Raw genomic sequence first — 19,819 nt, forward strand, 5'->3', positions numbered from 1 at the left:
GAAGGAAGGAAGGAAGGAAGGAAGGAAGGAAGGAAGGAAGGAAGGAAGGAAGGAAGGAAGGAAGAGAACTAGACAAAGAGAAAACCCTAGCATTTGTACTCTACTTGAAGCAAATGAAGATAGAGACAGAGACTAGACCTATGATTTCAATGGTACAGGGAACTTCCAGATAAGGAAATTCACTCACTTTCCATTTCTGTAATTAATGACCTTAAAATTTCCTAAAATACTGAGAAATCAAGTGACTTGTCAGGGATTACATAGCCATCATATGTAAGAGGCAAGACTTGAGCCCAAATCTTCCCTGGCTCCAAGGCCAGTTCCTCTACCCCCATACCCTGTTACTTTTCAGGATAAAGACTTCTAATTCCAAATAGCCAAGAGATGACTTTAAACTGAACTTCTGATAGTATTTTATTTCAACTGATATACATTCCTGGGCCCACTAAAAAGAGAAGGTAGTGCCTTTCTAAAAGTATGTGTGAATGTCTCAGCCTTTTGAGAACTTTTTTTAAAACAAATATATAACATAATAAAGTAGAAAGAGATTTAGACCAGAAGTCAATAAATGAACATTTGTGAATTACTGTGAGCCAAGCACTTAAGGATACTCAAACACCTTCTAGTTATGTGACTTTAAGCAAGTCTCTGAAGTAAGCTGCTGGACTTTAGTCCCCTCCTCCATCAAGTGAAGGGAATTAGATTAGATTACCTATATACATAAGATTTCTTCTAATTCTAATATTCTATGATTGGTTTTCTGGGAACAAAGAGAGCAGAAAACTTCTGAACCCAGGTTCTATGTCAGTGCTTGAACAGATTACTTGCAAAGCCACAAGTAAAGGCATTCTCTTCAGTAGTGTAGACTAAAGCAAAGCCACATTTTCTCATAATGGGCAATCATCATCAATGCCCTTCCATAACTCAAATTCTGACTCTGTCAGTTATTAGCTGCATAAATTTGGGCAAATCATCCCATTCCTCCTGGGTAAGAATGGACCATAATATTTGCTCTGAATATATCATATGATTGTTCCAACTGCTTTGTAACTCTTAGGGTGCTCTATAAATATAAATTTATAGGATCATAGATTTAGAACTAGAAGGAACTGAGATGCTATTGAGTTTTTTGCAGTTAAGTTTTTTATAGTTGATGAAATGGAGGTCCAGAAAACTTAAGTTGCCTAAGATATCACAACTGGAAAGGTGAGGGAGTCCAAATCTAGATCTTTCAGCCCCAAATCTCATTCTTTTCTCACTTCAGCAAAAGACAACTTACCTAAGAAACTGGGAGCTTCTCTCTAGCTCTTTTAATACTTCCCAGGTATCAATGCAGAATTCCAGTGTTATCTCTGATTTTCACTCCATGACCAAGCAACCTCCTTTTCTGATATCGTCACTGGTAACAAACTACTAGCTTCCCAGATTCACCTACTCTGAAATTCTTACTCTAATTTAGAATGTCTCATAAGTTTATCAATTTAGAGCTAGAAGAAACCACAGAATGCCGTCTACTCCAACCCCTTCAATTCGTGGATAATAAAGTTGAGGCCCAGAAAGATAAATAGAATTATATAAGATTCCAGCATAAGTAAGTGACTATATGCAGAATTCCAACCCAAGACCTCTTACTTTTCAGAGACCATCAAATTCAACCCTTACCTAAACAAAAATATTCCCTTCTATAATATCTCTTACAAGAAATCATTCAGCTTCCACTTAGGAGACCTTCTAGTACTGGAAACTTAAAGCAGCCCATTCTACTTTGGGACAACATAGTTTGTTGGAAGTTCAATTGTAAGGTTCTTGAATGTGACAATAAGGAAGCATGGCTATTTTTGTTCTAAGAACAAAGCAGTCCATGATAACCTACACTCCACACTAATAGTTCAACATCCTGGTGAAGCGAAGGTTGGGAGTGTGGAAAAGGGGAAGAAGGAAGACATTGTCAAAAAATATTGCTCAATGGAGAGCCTCTGCACTATCATTAATATCATCATTTTCGACCCTATTCTTATTTGAAACTAAATATTAATTAATGTCCAAGATATTGGTAGGCATTTTAAGTTTGTAGTAAGATGAAAAATGCATGATTCTCTGATCTCAAGTACCTCATAAAGTCTGAGGGAGCAGACATGTATAAGAAAAAAAATTTCATAATCAGTAATAGCCTAAAAGGCTGAATTCCAAAAACATATTAAGAAGATATTCAAAGAAGAATAAACTTTCATTGCTTAGCCCATGACTACTTCCTGATCTTCTTCCTCCTTTCTTATTGGAATGGCTAGAGATACTGCTTAAAGAATGTGATAGAGAGGACAAAGAGAAAAAAAAAAAGAAGAAAGATTTCCTATGCATGTATTTGGTGGATACTGAATGTGTTTCCTGTTCAGGTGTGGTTTTATCATAGTATTAAAAAAAAAAAACAACTTAGAACCAGAAAGGATCTCAGGATCGTCCAATCTACCTCTCATTCTCATTTTACAGGAGAGGAAATTAAGGTCCAGATAAATTAAGCGGCCTACCCAGGGTCATATAGGGAGCTGTGTGTCTGAAGCAAAAGTCAAACGGAGGGCAACTTAATTCTAGTGCTCCTACCACTACCCCGAGGGATGTCTCTCAGTCTAGAATAACTTCTGTGGTCTCTTCCAGCACTGAATGAGATTTCAGGACAAATCAATTCAATTAACTTATTTTTCCTCTGTCTGCTAGAGAAACCTAAAGACAAGATAGATAGATAGACAGATAGACAGACAGACAGATAGATAGATGACAGAGAGATAAGGAGATAGATCATGCTATATGTTTGGAATGCCTACAAAATATACAAAGTCCCTGAATCTTAACTATTCAATGGTTTATGTTGGATTTAGGGGATTTGGGGAAGGGTAGGGGATAAGAAGGGTGAAGAAACATACGGAGATGGGAAAACTCTGAAAAGTGTCAATGATAAGGCCCTGGGGTTTACACACCCACAAACTATCCGATAAATTTTAGTGATTATATGGTATATAGTCAAGATTTGAGGAAAGTGAATAATTCATTCTAGTTGGCTGTGTCTTTCAGGAATTTAGTCACTGGATATTTTTTCTCTTAAGTCAAAAGAGAGAAATAAATATATCCAGAGAGCTAATGGAGACCAGAAATGTACACATCTATGATTTTTATTTCCTCCTTTCTTATCTTTTAAGATAGAGTTCCTTCTGAGGACAGCTAGGTAGCTCAGTGGATTAAAAACCAGGCCTAGAGATGGAAGGTCCTGGGTTCAAATCTGAACTCATACTTGTTAGCTATGTGGCCCTGGGCAAGTCACTTAACCACCCCACTGCCCACCCCTTACCACTTTTCTGCCTTGGAACCAATACACAAAACTGATACTAAGACAGAAAATAAGGGTTTTTTAATTTAAAAAAAAAAAGAATCTATCTCCTTCTCTACAGGACAGCATTAGGCATTCTGTCAATCTATCATTGTGACCCAAAGTTGTTTTCTAATAAAGATATACCCCAATTCTTGACCAAAGCAACTGAGAAGTTGGTGCATTTATTTGTAGTGGGAAACCTTGTGTTCTGAAGTAATAGCTGCTGCCAGTCACTTAGGATGCTAGGACTAACAGCTCAACAAGCATTTATTACATGCTAGGCATTGGGCTAAATAGTAGGGGTGCAAAGACAAAAATTAAATACACCTGATTCTTAAGGGGAGTTCAATTCTATTGGGAGGAAACAAATATATTCAATTAAATAAATGTGGGATGTGGAAAGAGAAAGGGGGGAGAGAAAGAGGGAAAGGGAGAGAGGGAGAAATCGAGAGAGGGCGAGAGAGCCTAATTTGGGAAGGACACACTAGTAACTTGGGGCATCAGGATAAGCCTATGGTAGGAAGTGGCCCTTGAACTGAGCCTTGAATGAGGCTACAAGGCAAAGGGATAAAGGAAGGACATCTCAGGCCAAGGCACACAGAGGGGAGATGAAATGTCACGTATGAGGAACAGTCACTAGAAAAAGAAAACATTGTATCTTGTTTTCTGCTTTTCCCCCCAACTCAGCTGTCAAATTCGGGAGGATGTCCAAGAAGCAGAGGGACAGCCTGTACGCAGAAGTACAGAAGCATCAGCAACGGCTTCAGGAACAGAGGCAGCAGCAGAACGGGGAGGCAGAGGCCCTTGCCAGGGTCTACAGCAGCAGCATCAGCAATGGCCTGAACAACCTGAATAACGAGACAGGAGGCACCTACTCCAACGGGCACGTCATTGACCTGCCAAAGTCCGAGGGTTATTATAACGTGGATTCGGGCCAGCCGTCCCCAGATCAGTCAGGACTGGACATGACTGGAATCAAACAGATAAAGCAAGAACCTATCTATGACCTCACTTCTGTACCCAACTTGTTTACCTATAGCTCTTTCAACAATGGGCAGTTAGCACCAGGGATAACCATGACTGAAATAGGTAAGTGAATTGTTCATCTTTTCAAACACTTCTTAGCAATTCAGTCTAAAAGGGGTGTCAGTCTCTTCCAATGGGACCACTTCCCTAAATCAGATTTAGAATACATAAAAATCGAGCAGGGGCTTCCACTCTTGTTCCAGTGAATCTCTTTGCTCTTCCCTTCCCGAACCCTGGCCCCAAAAATGATTATTTAAATCAAGGGAAGAAAAAAAATGGGGAAATGCTCTCAATGAAGAGGGCTGCGTTTCTGTTACAGTGGTGTGACCCTTTGGAGGATAAATGAGGTATGTATAATGAGAGGATGTCTGCCAATCAAAGAAATTCAACAAAAGGGTTTATTAAGCTCCTCCTTGTATGTCAGACACTGTGCTAGATGCTGGGAATACAAAGACAAAAATAAAACCTTGCTTACCTTGAAGATGCCTACCCTCTCCTCACTGGAAGTTCACAGTGACGTATCTAAGTAATGCTAGAGGTAGCTAGTATCATGCAAAGAGTAATGGAGACTTGGGGTCTTTTCTCAGTCCTGCAGCCTTGGGCAAGTAACTTAACCTATGCAGGCCTCCGTATTCTCCATTAAATGAGTTTGCACTAAATGACCTCGCTGGTCCTTTACACATCTAACATTACAGTCATTCAATATTTTGTGCTAGGAAGGCTTTTAAAAAAATTAAAACATAGTTTTATAGTTGACGTAGTTTTATTCTGAGTTACTGGCAATTGTTTAGGTGGATAAGGAGACGAGTAGCTCCTGCACCAGACTCAAGAAGGCTTGAGTTCAAATCCAGCTTTAAACATTTGCTAGATGTACAGCCCAGAGAAAATCATTTCTGTTTACCTCAGTTTACAAAGTGCCTAGCATATAGGGTTATATAAATGATAGCTATTACAATTTAGGTCATTTTTAGAAAGCCATGGATCATAACAGCAATTCTAAATTAATTAAATAAAGATTTTCAATTAAAAAATAATAATAATGGCAGAAATTAGAAACTGTCAGAAAGGACTTATTCAGGTGTATCCTATAATAGGTCACAATGTGAGTAGATGAAGAGTTTTTCTTTCCTTCTTTCCCCTCAGTTTTAATACTCTTTCTCACAGCCAAGACGACCCTCTCCCTATTGTGGTTCCCCAGGCCCCAATTTCTGAATTTCCTGATCCCCATTTCAATGACCACCATTTTCTCCACATTAAAATGAACTATTCTTTGTTCCATTTCATCAGGACCCTGCCAGGTAACGGACTAACTAACCTTATAAAGTAACAAACTAAAACTTCAATGAAAGATTGTTGTTTAATATGTGACCCCCCTCTAGAGAAGGATTTGATTTCTCCAGTGGTCTCTTTCGCACTTTACTCCAAAGGTATGGTTCATATGGGAATTTCAGGCACCATGGACAGCTTGAGAGAGAGATATTTTTGGTCACTGGAAACCTTTTAGGGCCCTCAAATCACAACATGTAGGCTACCACCTACTCTGCTTCTGCCTAGGGCTAGTCCTATAAATAGGACTCCAGGGGAAGTCTGAGCACAGTTTCAGTTCCATAGGCTCTAAACACTTGGTTCCTCTCCCAGATCTTTCAGTGTATGTGCACTCGCACACACACAACCACTTGGTCCTTGTGGCGGTGACCTGTTACTGACTGGTGTGTCGTATGTATCCTCCCCCCTTCTCCCTGCCCTCTCCAGCCATCTGGCTAGGGAAGAAGAGGTATATAAATATAAAATGTAAGTATTTAATTCCCTCTTACAGCGACCCAGTATGTTTCAGTATATTAAAAAATAGAAGGTTCAAACTTTCATTAATATTCACAACTATGAAACTATTTAGAAGGGAACCTGTTAAAACTTTGGTCCCTTCCGAAGGCATATGGAACAGCGTTTTGTCTCTGCATTTTATCTCAGCACCTAGTTTATTACTCAGAGCAGGTATTTTTTAAATGCCTCTTGTATTGGATTTTTGGAACCCTTCCTGGTAGATCATATCAATCATTCTTTCCCTGACAGGGAAAGAAAAAGTAGAGGTTTTCTTTCATTTTTATTTAATAGCTAATGATTAGATTGAGTTATTTGGAAAATGTGTTACGATGCTATTTAAAGAAGTGTGTGTGTGTGTGTGTGTGTGTGTGTGTGTGTGTGTGTGTGTGTAGCCTCCTCTCTGGCCTTCTTTTCTCAAAGAGAAAATTCTCCCAAGATATCAGGGACCACAGGATTCACTGTTTCTCAGTGCTAGTAGCACCCTGGATTTCTATCACAGACTAGCAATCAAAATGAAACCAGCTTTTTAACCGATTTATTTAAAGGCATACGGAGCCTTTAAAGCTTTCCTCATCAGGGATAAAATTCAAAGTTTTTTTCTTATCAGAGGAGCAAATGGGGCTATTAAACTGCCCCCTGACCTCTCACAAGCTCAGTGTGCCTCCACTCGCCCACCCATCCCAGTGCCCCTCTTTGCAACTGGTCCCTTCTGTTCAATTTCTGTAGAACTGCATCGCCATCTAGTGGACACACCAACTCCTGTCTGATCAAACATGCTTGTGCCCACTAGCCTCTGAGAGGCTCAGACTTTACTAATCCTGTCAAGGGAAAGGAAATGAATCTGTAACAATCTTCCTAGTTTGGTATAAATTCTGGCATTATATATATATATATTTTTAAGTCCCTTAATGGGAACATTCGGACTTTCTCATTCCACATTCTTCCTCCCCTCCAGGTTTACTGCACTGAGTGCCCCGTGGCGCTCTCCAAGGTGCACAGGTCTTATATTCCAGTTACATGTCAGCCCATTCTAATATGATGGGACTGGCTGTTAGTGGATCTACATACATTTTGTCTGAATGTCAAAAGAAAATTAAACGAGCATTTTAAAAGTATAGAATTAAGCCATGATCTGACCATATTAATTCTATATTATACTATAGTGTCTTTCATTGTATCATTATTCCATGCCAGATTATAACCGAAGTTTCTTCCTCATCAAATTTTTTTGATCTTCAAAAGGTCTGCTTTGTTTCCTCTGGGCTCTAGGGCTGGAAACAAGAGAAGATTAGAGCAGGTCATTGCTTTCATATTTAGTCAATTTGAAAATATATCCACGGTGTTGCTTTTTACTAGTTTTCTGATCAATCCCCTCAGAGAAGAGCCTGTCAGTTTTAAAACAAATAATAACAACATTTCTTTTAAAAGCCCCAAACCCAGCTTTACTAGAAAGTCTAAAGTAGTCCCAATGTCAATTATCTAGGTTATAAGGAACGTTAGGCAAGTACTGAAGAATACGGCTGAGAATATAGAATTCTCAGAAGACCAGGCATCTTTCTAAAAGATGTGCCTAGGGAGTGAACAATAGTATCTTGCACACCTCCCAGAGAGATTTATTTGTGGTAATAAATGAAAGTAGTGATGTGGCAACATCCAAACATCTTAAAAAACTAATCCTTTCAGAAATTGTAACCTAGTGACTTGTAGTATTGACTCAGAGGAGGGATAGAATTAAGAAGGGCAAACAAGGTCTACAAAATACCACTTATCCTGGAGCTGTCAACTGAGCTTACTTAAAATGTGAAATTGAGCTGACATATTGGGTGTGATGCATATACAGGAAAAGTATAGAGACTGCCTGTGGTTGAATTAGAGAATAGAAGATAGCTAGGAGAGGGAAAAACACTCATAAACAGTATGGTATGGTAGGAAAGGCACTTGGCCTTAAAAAAAGATGACCTTGGGTTTGAATCTCACCTCTGCCACAGTAATGATAGGCAAAACTGCTGAATCACTCTAAAACTCAGCTTCCTTTTCTGTAAAATGGACATATCCTAACTCAAAGGGTGGAAAGTGATGCTAAAATTGCAATACACTAGAGAAATGTCTGTTAACTAAAAAAGAAAAGAAAAGAAAAAAGAGAGCAAACATTTCATCTCTGTTCTCAAATTCAATGCTATAAAGTTTATGAGTGCCTGTCACCTATGAGGTTCTGTGCCTAGGTACTGGAGAGATAAAGGCTCCTATGCCCCAAGTTCTGCACTGAAGGACTGTATATCTAAAGAGATGAAAGACAGCTAATAAATAGCTAAGCTACAAGGTAGAATGAGATAAGTGCAAAGGAGAAGTTCAGAGAAAGTGCAATGAGAAACCTGAGGAGGGAGAGATCGATTTCAACTGTAGGTTGAAGAAGGGAAAGAGAGAGGTCATAGAAGGCCTCCTGGAAGAGTTGGCATCCAAACTGGGCTTTAAAAAAAAGGAAGAGCCTTTACAGACAGGTGAGGCATGGGGGAATGGGAGACTTCTTAAAGCTTAGGAGACAGTAGAGAAGAGAGGCACCAGGAAAATAGAGAGAGTACCCCCTGTGCCCAGACAGAAGTGTGGCCGTCTCAGTGACTTATGGTTCTAAAGGATGGATAATGTCTCAGAATGAAGGCATTTCATCCTGTACAAAAGCAGACTCCATCTACGAGACTTCACAGTAACCAAGTAAATTCATTAAACTGCCAGATGATTCAGTAGAACAAAAAGGTCAAGTTGGCTGATTAACTTTGATGGTTTGTTCCAACAAACACAGCCCAATTCTGGGTATTCTATCCCTAAGTCTCTTTTACAGATGTCAGCTAATAAAGTTTACTCTTTTAATAATATTTATACCCTCTTACTTTTAAAATACTGTAGAGCTATTATTAGTCTATACATGGAAAGGACTTCAGAGGCCTCTAGTCTAACCCTTTCATTTTCTAAGTTTAAAACTGAAGCCCAGGAATGTTAACTAACTTGCCCAAGCCCACACAGGAAGTAATCATAAGAGATGAGATTCAAGCCCAAATCCTCTGATTGCAAAGCTATCGCATTACGTTTCCTCTATGTCTTTTTATGTTTATTGAGCTCAGAGTTTTGACCATTTAAAAATACAAATAAATCTCGTTTCTTTTTTAAAGCCCTACCCTGAAGACTGAGTATTTATAGTTATAAGAGATTGCAACAGGGATGATCTTGGCCAACAGATGATTTGTTTCCAATAATGCACTACTTTTGTCTGTAAAGGATAAAGGAAATTCAAAGATGTTATTACTCTGCCTTTTCATCTTTCAAAAACACACACATCTTAAAACATGTTGAAAATCCCCTTTCCTTAGAATTCTAAGTCCTATCCAGTTTAAGATAACCAATCAGTGACATTTGCTTTTATTAATTAATACATACTTCATAACTATTGAAAAATATCCATCAAGCAAATTATGCATTCAAAAAAATTGTGCACTTAAAAAAGGCCTGCTTTTCTTTTATGTGCTTCCTTTGTACCCTACTAGCTCATAGTAAAGAAGGGAACAGGGCTCAAAATTGAGTGGGATCTGCCAAAGGTCTTTTCAGGGGATAATAAATTGGAGAATGGTCTCTCTGCTAGCTAGGGAAGAGGACAATTCAACTTCCTTTGTTGTATTGTACCCTGAAGGGAAGCTATCTTATGAAAGAATTCACTCTAAGGGGGCTAGCATAAACCCCAGGCATTTCTAACAAAAGCCTCTTCATCATCAGTCTCAATACTCTCAGCTGGTGGTATTTAGTCAAGTCAACAAGCATTTATTAAGCACCTACTACATGCCAGGCACTGTGCTAAATCTGAGGGATACAAATAAGTGAGAAAGACAGCCTTAAGGAGCTGCTAAGAAGTTTATAATCTAATGTGAGAGTCAACAGGAAAACAACTATGTACAAATAAGCTATATTCAGAATAAATTGTTAATAAACAATAGATGGAGATCAGGAAAGGCTTCCTCTAGAAGGTGGGGTTTTAGGTGAGGAACCCAAGAAGAAAAGATGAGTCCAGAGATCGTTCTAGTCATGGGAGAAAGCTAGAGAAAATGTCCTGAGTTGGGAGTGTCTTGTTTGAGAAACAGCAACGGAAAAAGTGCTACTATTACAATAAAAAGGCAAGCCTAGCAATTTCTTATAAGAAATAATATATATATGAATATATGTGTGTACACATATATTTGTGCATGTGTATATATGTATATATGTATGTCCATAACACATTTCAAATAGTATTAAATGAGATAATGAGCTTCCCCCATGCCCTGGGATTTACTAGATTAAACAAATCTTCTACAGAATCTTTTTTTATTATTTCGGGCAGAAATTGTGTAAAATTGATCTGCTTCAAGTGAAGTTCCCCTGGAGACAGAAGATCAAATTGATTTTTGACCCCAAATTCAAAGTCTACCTGAGGAGACATTAAACACTTATCAATGAAAACATAAAGAAATTATTAGGGGCCCCTTGCAGATCCAAATTCTCCTTTTATACACTCAACTGGAAAAAAAAACAGTCCTGTTAGATATGAAAGATTTTGCATCAAGGGAGAAGAAAAGGAAATTTCATCAGTTTCTGCCTGTAGCTAACTAAGATGAAGCAGGGGAGTGATGAATATGTGGTGACTACAGAAACAGCTCCCACCAGGCAGCTCCCACTTTCAATAGCCAGGGAAATTAGGCCAGACCTTAAAGATGTCAGATCCTAGGCATTTAATAATTTTCAGGCATCCCACAGCACTTACACTATCATAATAGCTCCTCCATTCATGAAATCACATTAGTGACCCGCCACCAATAGGGTGAAGGCTTTGAATTGTTTTTGTAGTAGTGTGGATGGAATTACGGGAACCTATTCACTAAGTGCCACTTCCCCATAGATATTGTCTCCTTCAGTCAAATATAAGCTCCTTGAGGTCAGGGACAACCTTCATTTTTGTTTCTGTGCCTCCGCTACTTGGCACAGTGCTTGGCACATAGTAAGTGCTTAAAAAATGATTTTCCATTCATGACAGATTTCAAAACAGGAGCACTAACTGGTCCACATGAAGACCCTTGCCACTCTGAGGTCAATTAGCACCATAATTTGTAGCGAATAGATTGACACCCAATGCTCCCTAGCAATTCAATATTGACACATCCGTGCAAGAAAAATGAACAAAAGTATGATAGCTCCCTTCTATGCATAGTGGATGGAATGCTAAACTTGCAAAGAATAAATCCTGATTGATGCTTACTAGCTGTGGTTTACTAGCAAAGGCAAATCTCTGAGTCTCAATTTCCCTGCGTAGCAAATCAGGATGACAAAAGCCTTTTAAATAAGACAAAATTTGTAAGTATTTTGCAACTGCTAGATTGTGATATAAAGATCAGTAGTCATCATCATAATTATCATTGCAAAACATTTATGCTTTATTGATAGTCATTGGTAGCATCCATATGATGCTTCATGGTTTGCAAAATGCTTTCCAAAGATCACTTCATTTTATCCTCATGGCAACCCTGGGAGGTCATCACTCTTATTATCCCCATTTTACAGATAAGAAAACAGATGAGGTTAAATGACTTACCCAGGGTCACACAGATAGTAAATGTCTGAGGCTAGGTTTGATCTGAAGTTTTCCTGACTCCAGGTTCTGCCCGCTCTACATTGTACTACCCAGCTGTATTACAAAACATTTTGCATAGGTTGTCTCCATTTAGACTGCTCACGCTTATTTATATGTCTGCTTTTAATAAGGCAATAAAATGTCTATGGTGAGGAGAGTTGCTATTGTTTAAATCTGTATTCTAACTAAAGATCTATTTGGGGAACCACTATTTAGTCCTCAATTATTTGGGGGGGAAGGAATAAGGGAAATTCATTCCCCTGTCCAAAAAGTAGATTAAACTGGGCAGTGATTCTTAACCATGGGATCCATGTCCGGTAAAGCCTATGGACCCCTTCTCAGAAAAATGTTTTTAAATGTAAAAAATAAAATACATAGAAACTATAAGGAAACCAATTCTATTGAAATGCAGTTATCAACATATTTATTTAAAAATTCACAGAACCCCCCACCCCCATTAAGAACCCAAGACTAGATGATCTCTAAGTTTAGCTCTATTAGCTCAAGACCATTCTCAAGATACTGATAACACATTTGTTTTTCTTTTTAATCACCTGGGCATATTTACATAATTGAAGGTAATCAAGTTGTTATTTTTAATTAATTGACTTCGCCACTTGAAAATGTAGAAATGGCCTCCAAAGAATGCCCCATGAAATGGATGTCAGAAGCCCACTGAATGACTCTCCATAAGGGGATTGACTTCTATTTAAATTACCAGTCAATCAACATGTCAAACAAAATCCAAGTAGTAAAAATCATTATTAATGATGGCCATGGGCAAGTCTCATAATTAGATTTTGACCATTTGTGTCCAAAGTCAAAGTCCACTAATTGCCCTTTGTGTGGTTTGGTGAGGAAAGGATTTTCCCCCTTTTGTTTTGTTTTGTTGTTTTTATTGGAATAAGAGAAAACCTTAAGGGACCCTTGTCTTTATTGGAAGGTTTTGCTTGTGTTTTTAAGACCATAAGCTATGTTCTCATTCCATGTAACTCTACAGAAACTCTCTCCCATGAATCAAAAAAAGAGAAATTCCCATGATGCCCCTCAACCTGAACTTGCTAAGCTTCATATAGAAGTTCTTTATAAAATATCCTACGAGTTAAATCCTTCCCTAGGCTGTTGAGCAGGCCCAGAGAAACTAAGACAGCAGGAAATTAAGTGACTTGCCCAAAGACAGACACAAGAGAAGTTAACAAGAAACCTTTTTTCTCTTCTCTTTTTTTTCTTTATTTTTGCTCCCTTTTCCACATCACTTTTTTCCTTCCTTTTCTTCAAATTGTTCAAATACAACATATTCAAATGTATTGAACTTTTCTTATTGTTTTGAAAAGAGGCATTTCCTTCTGAAAATTGGTTTTAAATGCTAACATTTTCCCTATAGAAAGCATCTTTTTGTTGCTGTTGTTGAAGTATTTTCAAAAAAGGGTTCTCTAATTTTTCAAAGCTTGGACACCCACACATATGCCATAAAACAAAATGGTCTTGGTCCAAAACTACCTTTCATACTTTAAAATAACAAAAAAAAAGCAACTTAAATATCCAATTTGTTTTGTCCTGCTTCTGTTTTTCTTTACTTTTCCATGTCATCCTTTTGAACATTTGAATTGCTCATTTTTTTTCTTTCTATTCCATATCACGGTTTCATTCTCCATTCCAAAATTATTTTTACTTTGGGTTTCCAAACACTGTAGAAATGTGCTTTCCTAAACTTGCTGATTTATATCTATCCCTTTTATATTTTTATTTATATTGGTCTTTCAAGTGCTCTTTTATTTTTTATCACAAACGCTATTGAATTGCATGCTTATTGTTGTTTGGTTTTAAAAAATCATCATACTAAAAATAGTGTAACTTCATAGAATAGCTTTCTCCCACAAAACTCAAAGTACATTTTGACCAATATCTGTGCCCAATACGAAGGGATCAGTTATTAGGCACAGCACAATGGAAAGAGTACAAATATCTGAATTTTGAGTAGCTGAGTTCAAATCCTAACCAGTCCAGTCATTACCAACCTTTGTGACTTAGGGCAAGTCATTTCACCTGTTGGCCTCAGGTTCCACATCCATAAGATGATTCTTTTTTTGGCCCAATTTTCTTACCTGCAAGTAGGAAGCTAGCCTTCCTAAACTAAGAGAAAGACTATTGCCATAGATGTGTGTGAGGAGGAAAGAGAGGAGGAGGAGGAGATTTGAAGCAAGAATTTGTGGCCTTCCTCAGCCACAAATGGAGGCAGCACTGTTGTGCTCAGATTTAACCAAAGAGGGAATGAAGTAGATTGTCCTTGGGGGAAAAAAAAGAAAATCTAAGAAAGCAATATCAAAATATCTATTCTGATCCCAAAGATAGATCTTGGATATAATCGCATGCTTTTAAGTGACTCATCACAATTTCCTTTTGTTTTTTACAACTTTATTTTGGTCTTGTGAGTTTATGTGCCATTTATGTCTGTGCTTTTGAGGTTAGCATCACAAAGGACAGAACCTCCCACAAAATGCCCCATAGAGATTGTCAAAAATTGGACACTGGAATATAGAGACCATAGGTCTAAAAATTTCGTATATTATTTGTGTTCTCTGGGCCTCCATTTCCTCATGTGTAAAATGAGAGTTTAGTCTAGAAATTACCTGTAAGGTCCATTTCAGTTCTGATTCCAACATCCTATGATTATGTTCCCTTGAGTTAACTTAAGATTGGCAGATTTCTGGCTTTTATTTGAACATCTTAAAATGTTTCACCTTAAAATCAGCAAATCTTAAAAGATTTAGAAATGGTGGCAATGATGATGATAATAATAACTAACCTTTATATGTATTTATTTATATATGCATAAATATACATACACACACACACACACACACACACACACACACACACACACACACACATATATATATAGTACTTACTATGTGCCAAGCACTGTGCTTGGTGCTTTACCACTATTGTCTCATATGATCCTCACCGCAAGGCAGAAATATAGATGCTGTTATTGTCCCCATTATACAGATGTGTCCAAAACCCTCAGGCTTTGTCTGAAGAAAGCTAGTTCATTCAATATAGGAAAAGATGACAGCCAAGCTGTTGGAGTGCTCTTTTGCTTTGTTTTCTTTTGTTGTGAGTGGTTGGTATCTGGTAGGTCAAATGAACATCTGGATTTTTTTTTAACCAATTACCTGATTGTTTTGGTGTTGTGTAGATACAATCTTAAGAGCCTGGATTCAGGTAGATTGTGATATCCTGAAAACCTAATGACAATACTTAGCATGAGCCCTGAGCAAATCTCTGGAGGTACTCTGGCATTAATTCAAAGTCATTCCCCTAAAGGAACTCCACTTTGGGTATAAGCTGAACTGAGCAGTCAGCTACTCTTCCTAGATCCTAAGGGTAAGTGGCAAATTAAAAATTCATTAATCATGTTAATTGAGGCTGAGTATTAGTGCTTTGGGAAGTATACCTTCAAGTTAAAAAAAAAAAACTGGGTGGTTCAAATCACCAAGAGGAAAGACTGGGATCTTTTCTCCGGAGAAAAGTAAAACAAAAGAAATCAGAGTTCAGTTGCATCACTCCCTAATGCTACGTATATCTCTGATTCTCAACTCTCTCTCCTTGTGGTAGAGTTGGGTCACTGGCTGGCGTGATAATAATAAGCAGAATGGTGGTTTTAAGAGAGACCTTCAGCATTCCAGCCTCTGCTGGCATGTGGGGTTCCAGAGAGGCTATAGTCTCAATAGGAATGTGCTCCCGACATTCTAGCCTTTGGAGAGCTCCACTTGCAGAAAAGGGCCAGTGAATTCTAAAATAAGCTCTTTTAGTGAGAAAAGCCAGCTGAGCGGTTGAAATCAGAAATGCAGAAGGTCATTTGCTATTTTGGAAGCTGCAAGCTGGTCCTCATTTTGTAACTTCGCAGTTATAAACAAAGAATTGTCACCTTTCCTCTCAGTGTATTTATTTCCTATGAGAATAAGCTGATTTAACCCTTTTCATCCGTGGAATTCAGAAATTGGCAGGTTTTGCATATAACTACCATTTAAAAAAAAAAAAAAGAAAAAGGATTGTCACCTTTCCCCTTAGTGTATTTATTTTTTATGGAATCGAACTGATTTAACTCTTTTTATATAAAGAATTAAGAAATTGGCAGATTTTAGTATAATTTTTTAACCAGGCAAACTAAATTTAATCAGAAAGTTCTTTATTTATTGCTCTTAGGCTGACATCAGAATATTACAGGGAGAAAAAAAGACTACCGTGGGCAGTAGTGGTAGTGATGGTGGCAGTGGTGGTGATGGTGGTAGCCATGGCTCTGATTGGGGGGGAAGAGACCTATGATTTCATTGGTGAAGAATGGAGGTGTCAAACATGCTGCTAAAGCCCACAACACTCCTGAGTGGGCCCAAATCAAATTAAAATGTACTTGGGAAATATTTAACAAAATAAAAATATAATAAATCATAGATAACATTAAACTTTTAAACTAAGTCAATACGAAGTTCACAGGGTTTTTTTTGTAGGCCCCATTTCTATTTGAGTTTGATATTATCAATATAGGGCAGTTCTGGTAAGGAACTTCTAGTATCAAAGCAGACAAATATTTTCTCTGTAGGGTATAGTCTTGGAAAGTTGCTTGAGAGCTCTGAGAAGTGTAATAATAACAGCTAACATTTAAATATGGCTTGCTAAGTGCCAGGTACTATGTTAAGTGCTTTATAAATATTTCATTTGGTCTTCATGATATTTCTAGATGATGAATGCTATTATTATCTACATTTTACAGATGAAGGAACTGAGGCAAACAGAGGTTAAGTGTCTTGCTCAGGATCAGAAAGCTAGTCATTTTCTGAGACTGGACTTGAACTCATGTCTTATTAACTTCAGGACTAGTGCTTTATCCATGTGCCATCTAGCTACTTGCCTAGACCCCCACAGGAATATGTTATATCCCCATCTGTGAGTGGTTTAGCTATTCTAAGCAATACAACTTACAGTGATCCAAGATAATTCTAAAAGACTTAATGGTGAAAAATGCTACCCACCTCCAGAAAAAGAACTGATAGAATCTGAATACAGATGAAAACAGATCATTCTTCATTTTATTTTATTCATTTTTAATACATCTTCTTCCATAACAAAACAAATATGGAAATATGTTTTATATCCTAGCACATGTACAACCACTATCAAACTGCATACCATTTCAGGCACAGGAGAGTTAGAATGAATGCCAAAAATCATTTTTACATATAAGTGGGGAAAAAATAAAACAATTACTAAAGGAATACAAAAACAAATAAATAACTAAAAGTGTAAAGGTATAAATTCTATCTCTCATACCATGAAGTATGAGTATACCTTAACTAGACTACAAACTTTCATATTTTATTTATACTTAAGATACTGCGTAACTTAAAGTATAATGGTTGCTGATTCAAAATCATTTCCTCTGGATAAGATAGAAAAAACTACTATCTTTCTGGAATGATTAAGATATACTCATTTGGAAATAAATTATTCCACTATTATCCGAAGCTAGGTATATTTTCTTTCTATAGCAATCTGATTTACAAAGAACTTTATACTCAGGACCTCATTTGATCCTCATGACAACTTTTTGTGGTAGAAACTATAATTTCTCCCAATTTCTAGAGGAAAAAACTGAAGCTCAGAGAGATTGGGTGGCCTGCTCAGCTTACTAGTCACAGCTAGTAAGAACTGGGGTGAGATTTGAATCCACATTTGAATCCTTACTCCAAGTTGAGACTATTATCTACCAGGTAGCTGGGTGGCACAATGGATAGGGTGCTGATTCAAAAAAAAATCTTATTTCAAATCTTATATACTTACTAGCTAGGTGACCCTGGACAAAGTCTCTTAGCTTCCCTCAGTCTGTTTCCTCATCTGTAAAATGAGGGTGAGAATAATAGAATCTATCTCACAGAATTGTTCTGACAATCAAATGAGATGACGTGCATAAGAATTTTACAAATCTTAAAGTACTACATGAATGCTAGCTATAATTATACATAATCTCCTATTTGTTGGATTTGGATCATTGATTAAATTCAAAACGGATCGCAGGGGTTGTATAGTCCAACGCCCTCATTTTACAAAGGAGAAAATGTTTTCATAGGCTGATGGTTAGAGAAATGCACTATTTCAGAGTAGATCTTTTTATTTAGCTTTTTGTTGTCATTAACTATTTTAAGAGCCTCTAATAGTTTGCAGCCTTTCCAATCAATATTAAAATCTCTTCTTCCTTTTCCTTTACCATTTCCTTTTTCCATTTACCCTGTCTTCACCTCCAGCACACACACACAAACACACACAAACACACACACACACACACACACACACACATACACACACACACACACACACAATCTCTTGAGCTAGAAGGAAGCTGTTATTGTCCTTTCCAGCAGATTCCATTCTTCATATCTTTAAGAAAGAGCAACTCCATCCACTCATCAAAGGAGAATAGTAAATGCAACTCCTAAGCATCACTTCTAGAGAGATGTGACCGACAGTCCTCCTGGTCCTACTCCTTAGAACCCAGGATCCTGGCCAGGTCTTGTTCTGAGATGCTTCTGCATGCAGCAGTTATAGTGAAGGGGCAGTTAAAGAGTCTGTCACAAACTGGGCATGAAGGAGCCCCCGAAGCCACCAAAGGCAGCAAAGGGAACGTGATTGCCCAAAAATTTTCTACAGCCTTTGTTCTTTTACTTCTATCTTTTGTGTCTAGACCTTCTCACGTGGCTGCTCCCTGGAGAGGACTTTGTATACTGTTGCCTTTTCTACTCTTTTTCAGGCAAAACCTTGACAGTTCCTCCAGCCCCAAGAGGCATTGAGAGAGGGCAGTGTGGCATGGCAGGAAAAAGACTGGCCCAGACAGAATTTTTTTTTTTTTTGCTATTTAACCACTTTCAGTGGAGGGGCCATAGAGAACATAATGTACTGGATAAAGAGCCATAAGATCATAGCTGGAAAATACCTTAACGACCCAGATGTCTTACCCCCTTATTTAACAGATGGAGAAACTCAGGCATGGGGAGGTTAAGTGACTTGTCCAGGGTCATACAGCTAGTAAGTAACTGAATCAGGATTTGAATTCAGGTCTTCCTGACTCCAAGTCCATCACTGTATCCACTATGTCACCTACATGCCTGGGTTGGGCTCTGGCCTCTTACTCTTCCTAGCTATGAGACTTTAATCCCTTTGAGCATTTGTTTCCTCTCCTACCTCCATAGCTTTTGATGATTAGGAAATGCGGTAAAAAGCTTTGCAGGCTTTAAATGTCAGTAGTTATGATATGTGTGTGTGTGTGTGTGTGAGAGAGAGAGAGAGAGAGAGAGAGAGAGAAAGGAAGACAGAGACAGAGAAAGGGAGACAGAGAGAGATGGAGACAGAGACAGAGAAAGGGAGACAGAGAGAAAGAGAGAAAGAGAAAGGGAGACAGAGAGAGGGAGAGGGAGAGAGAGACAGAGAGAGAAACAGAGGGAGAGAGACAGAGACAGAGACAGAGACAGAGAGACAGAGAGAGAAAGAGAGAAACAGAAAGGGAGAGACAGACAAAGGGAGACAGAGAGAAAGAGAGGGAGACAGAGACAGAGAGAGACAGAGACAGAAACAGAGACAGAGAAACAGAGACAGAGACAGAGACAGAGACAGAGAGAGAGCTTCCTGAGTTACACATGATAAAGCTTTAGGTTTGCAGTCGGAAAGTCTTAAGATCAAATCTTTCCTTAGATACATACTAGCTGTGTGATCCTAGGCAAGTCACTTAACTTCTATTAGTCTCAGTTTCTTCACCTATAAACTAAAAGTAATGTTAACACTTAACTCATAGATTTGTTGTAAGGACAAAATGATATCACATATGCAGTGTGTTGTGTCAAACTTGATGTGAAATATAAATAGGAGCTATTATTATTTTTTACCACCTTGAGACTTAGTTATCTCAGCAGTAC

At 38.0% G+C, this 19,819-nt stretch overlaps 1 protein-coding gene across 1 annotated transcript in view; it reads left to right on the plus strand.

The window, feature by feature from the left end:
- Positions 1-19,819, plus strand: part of RORB (RAR related orphan receptor B) — a gene marked incomplete at its 5' end in the record, with an annotated part of 70,133 nt that overhangs the window by 12,769 nt on the left and 37,545 nt on the right. The window contains one exon of the mRNA XM_044657372.1: positions 4,049-4,450. Within this exon, the coding sequence (XP_044513307.1) occupies positions 4,049-4,450 (402 nt within the window). The remainder of the gene's footprint in view (positions 1-4,048; positions 4,451-19,819) is intronic.

Source organism: Gracilinanus agilis, chromosome 1 (genome assembly GCF_016433145.1).
Source record: "Gracilinanus agilis isolate LMUSP501 chromosome 1, AgileGrace, whole genome shotgun sequence".
Lineage (NCBI taxonomy): Eukaryota > Metazoa > Chordata > Mammalia > Didelphimorphia > Didelphidae > Gracilinanus > Gracilinanus agilis.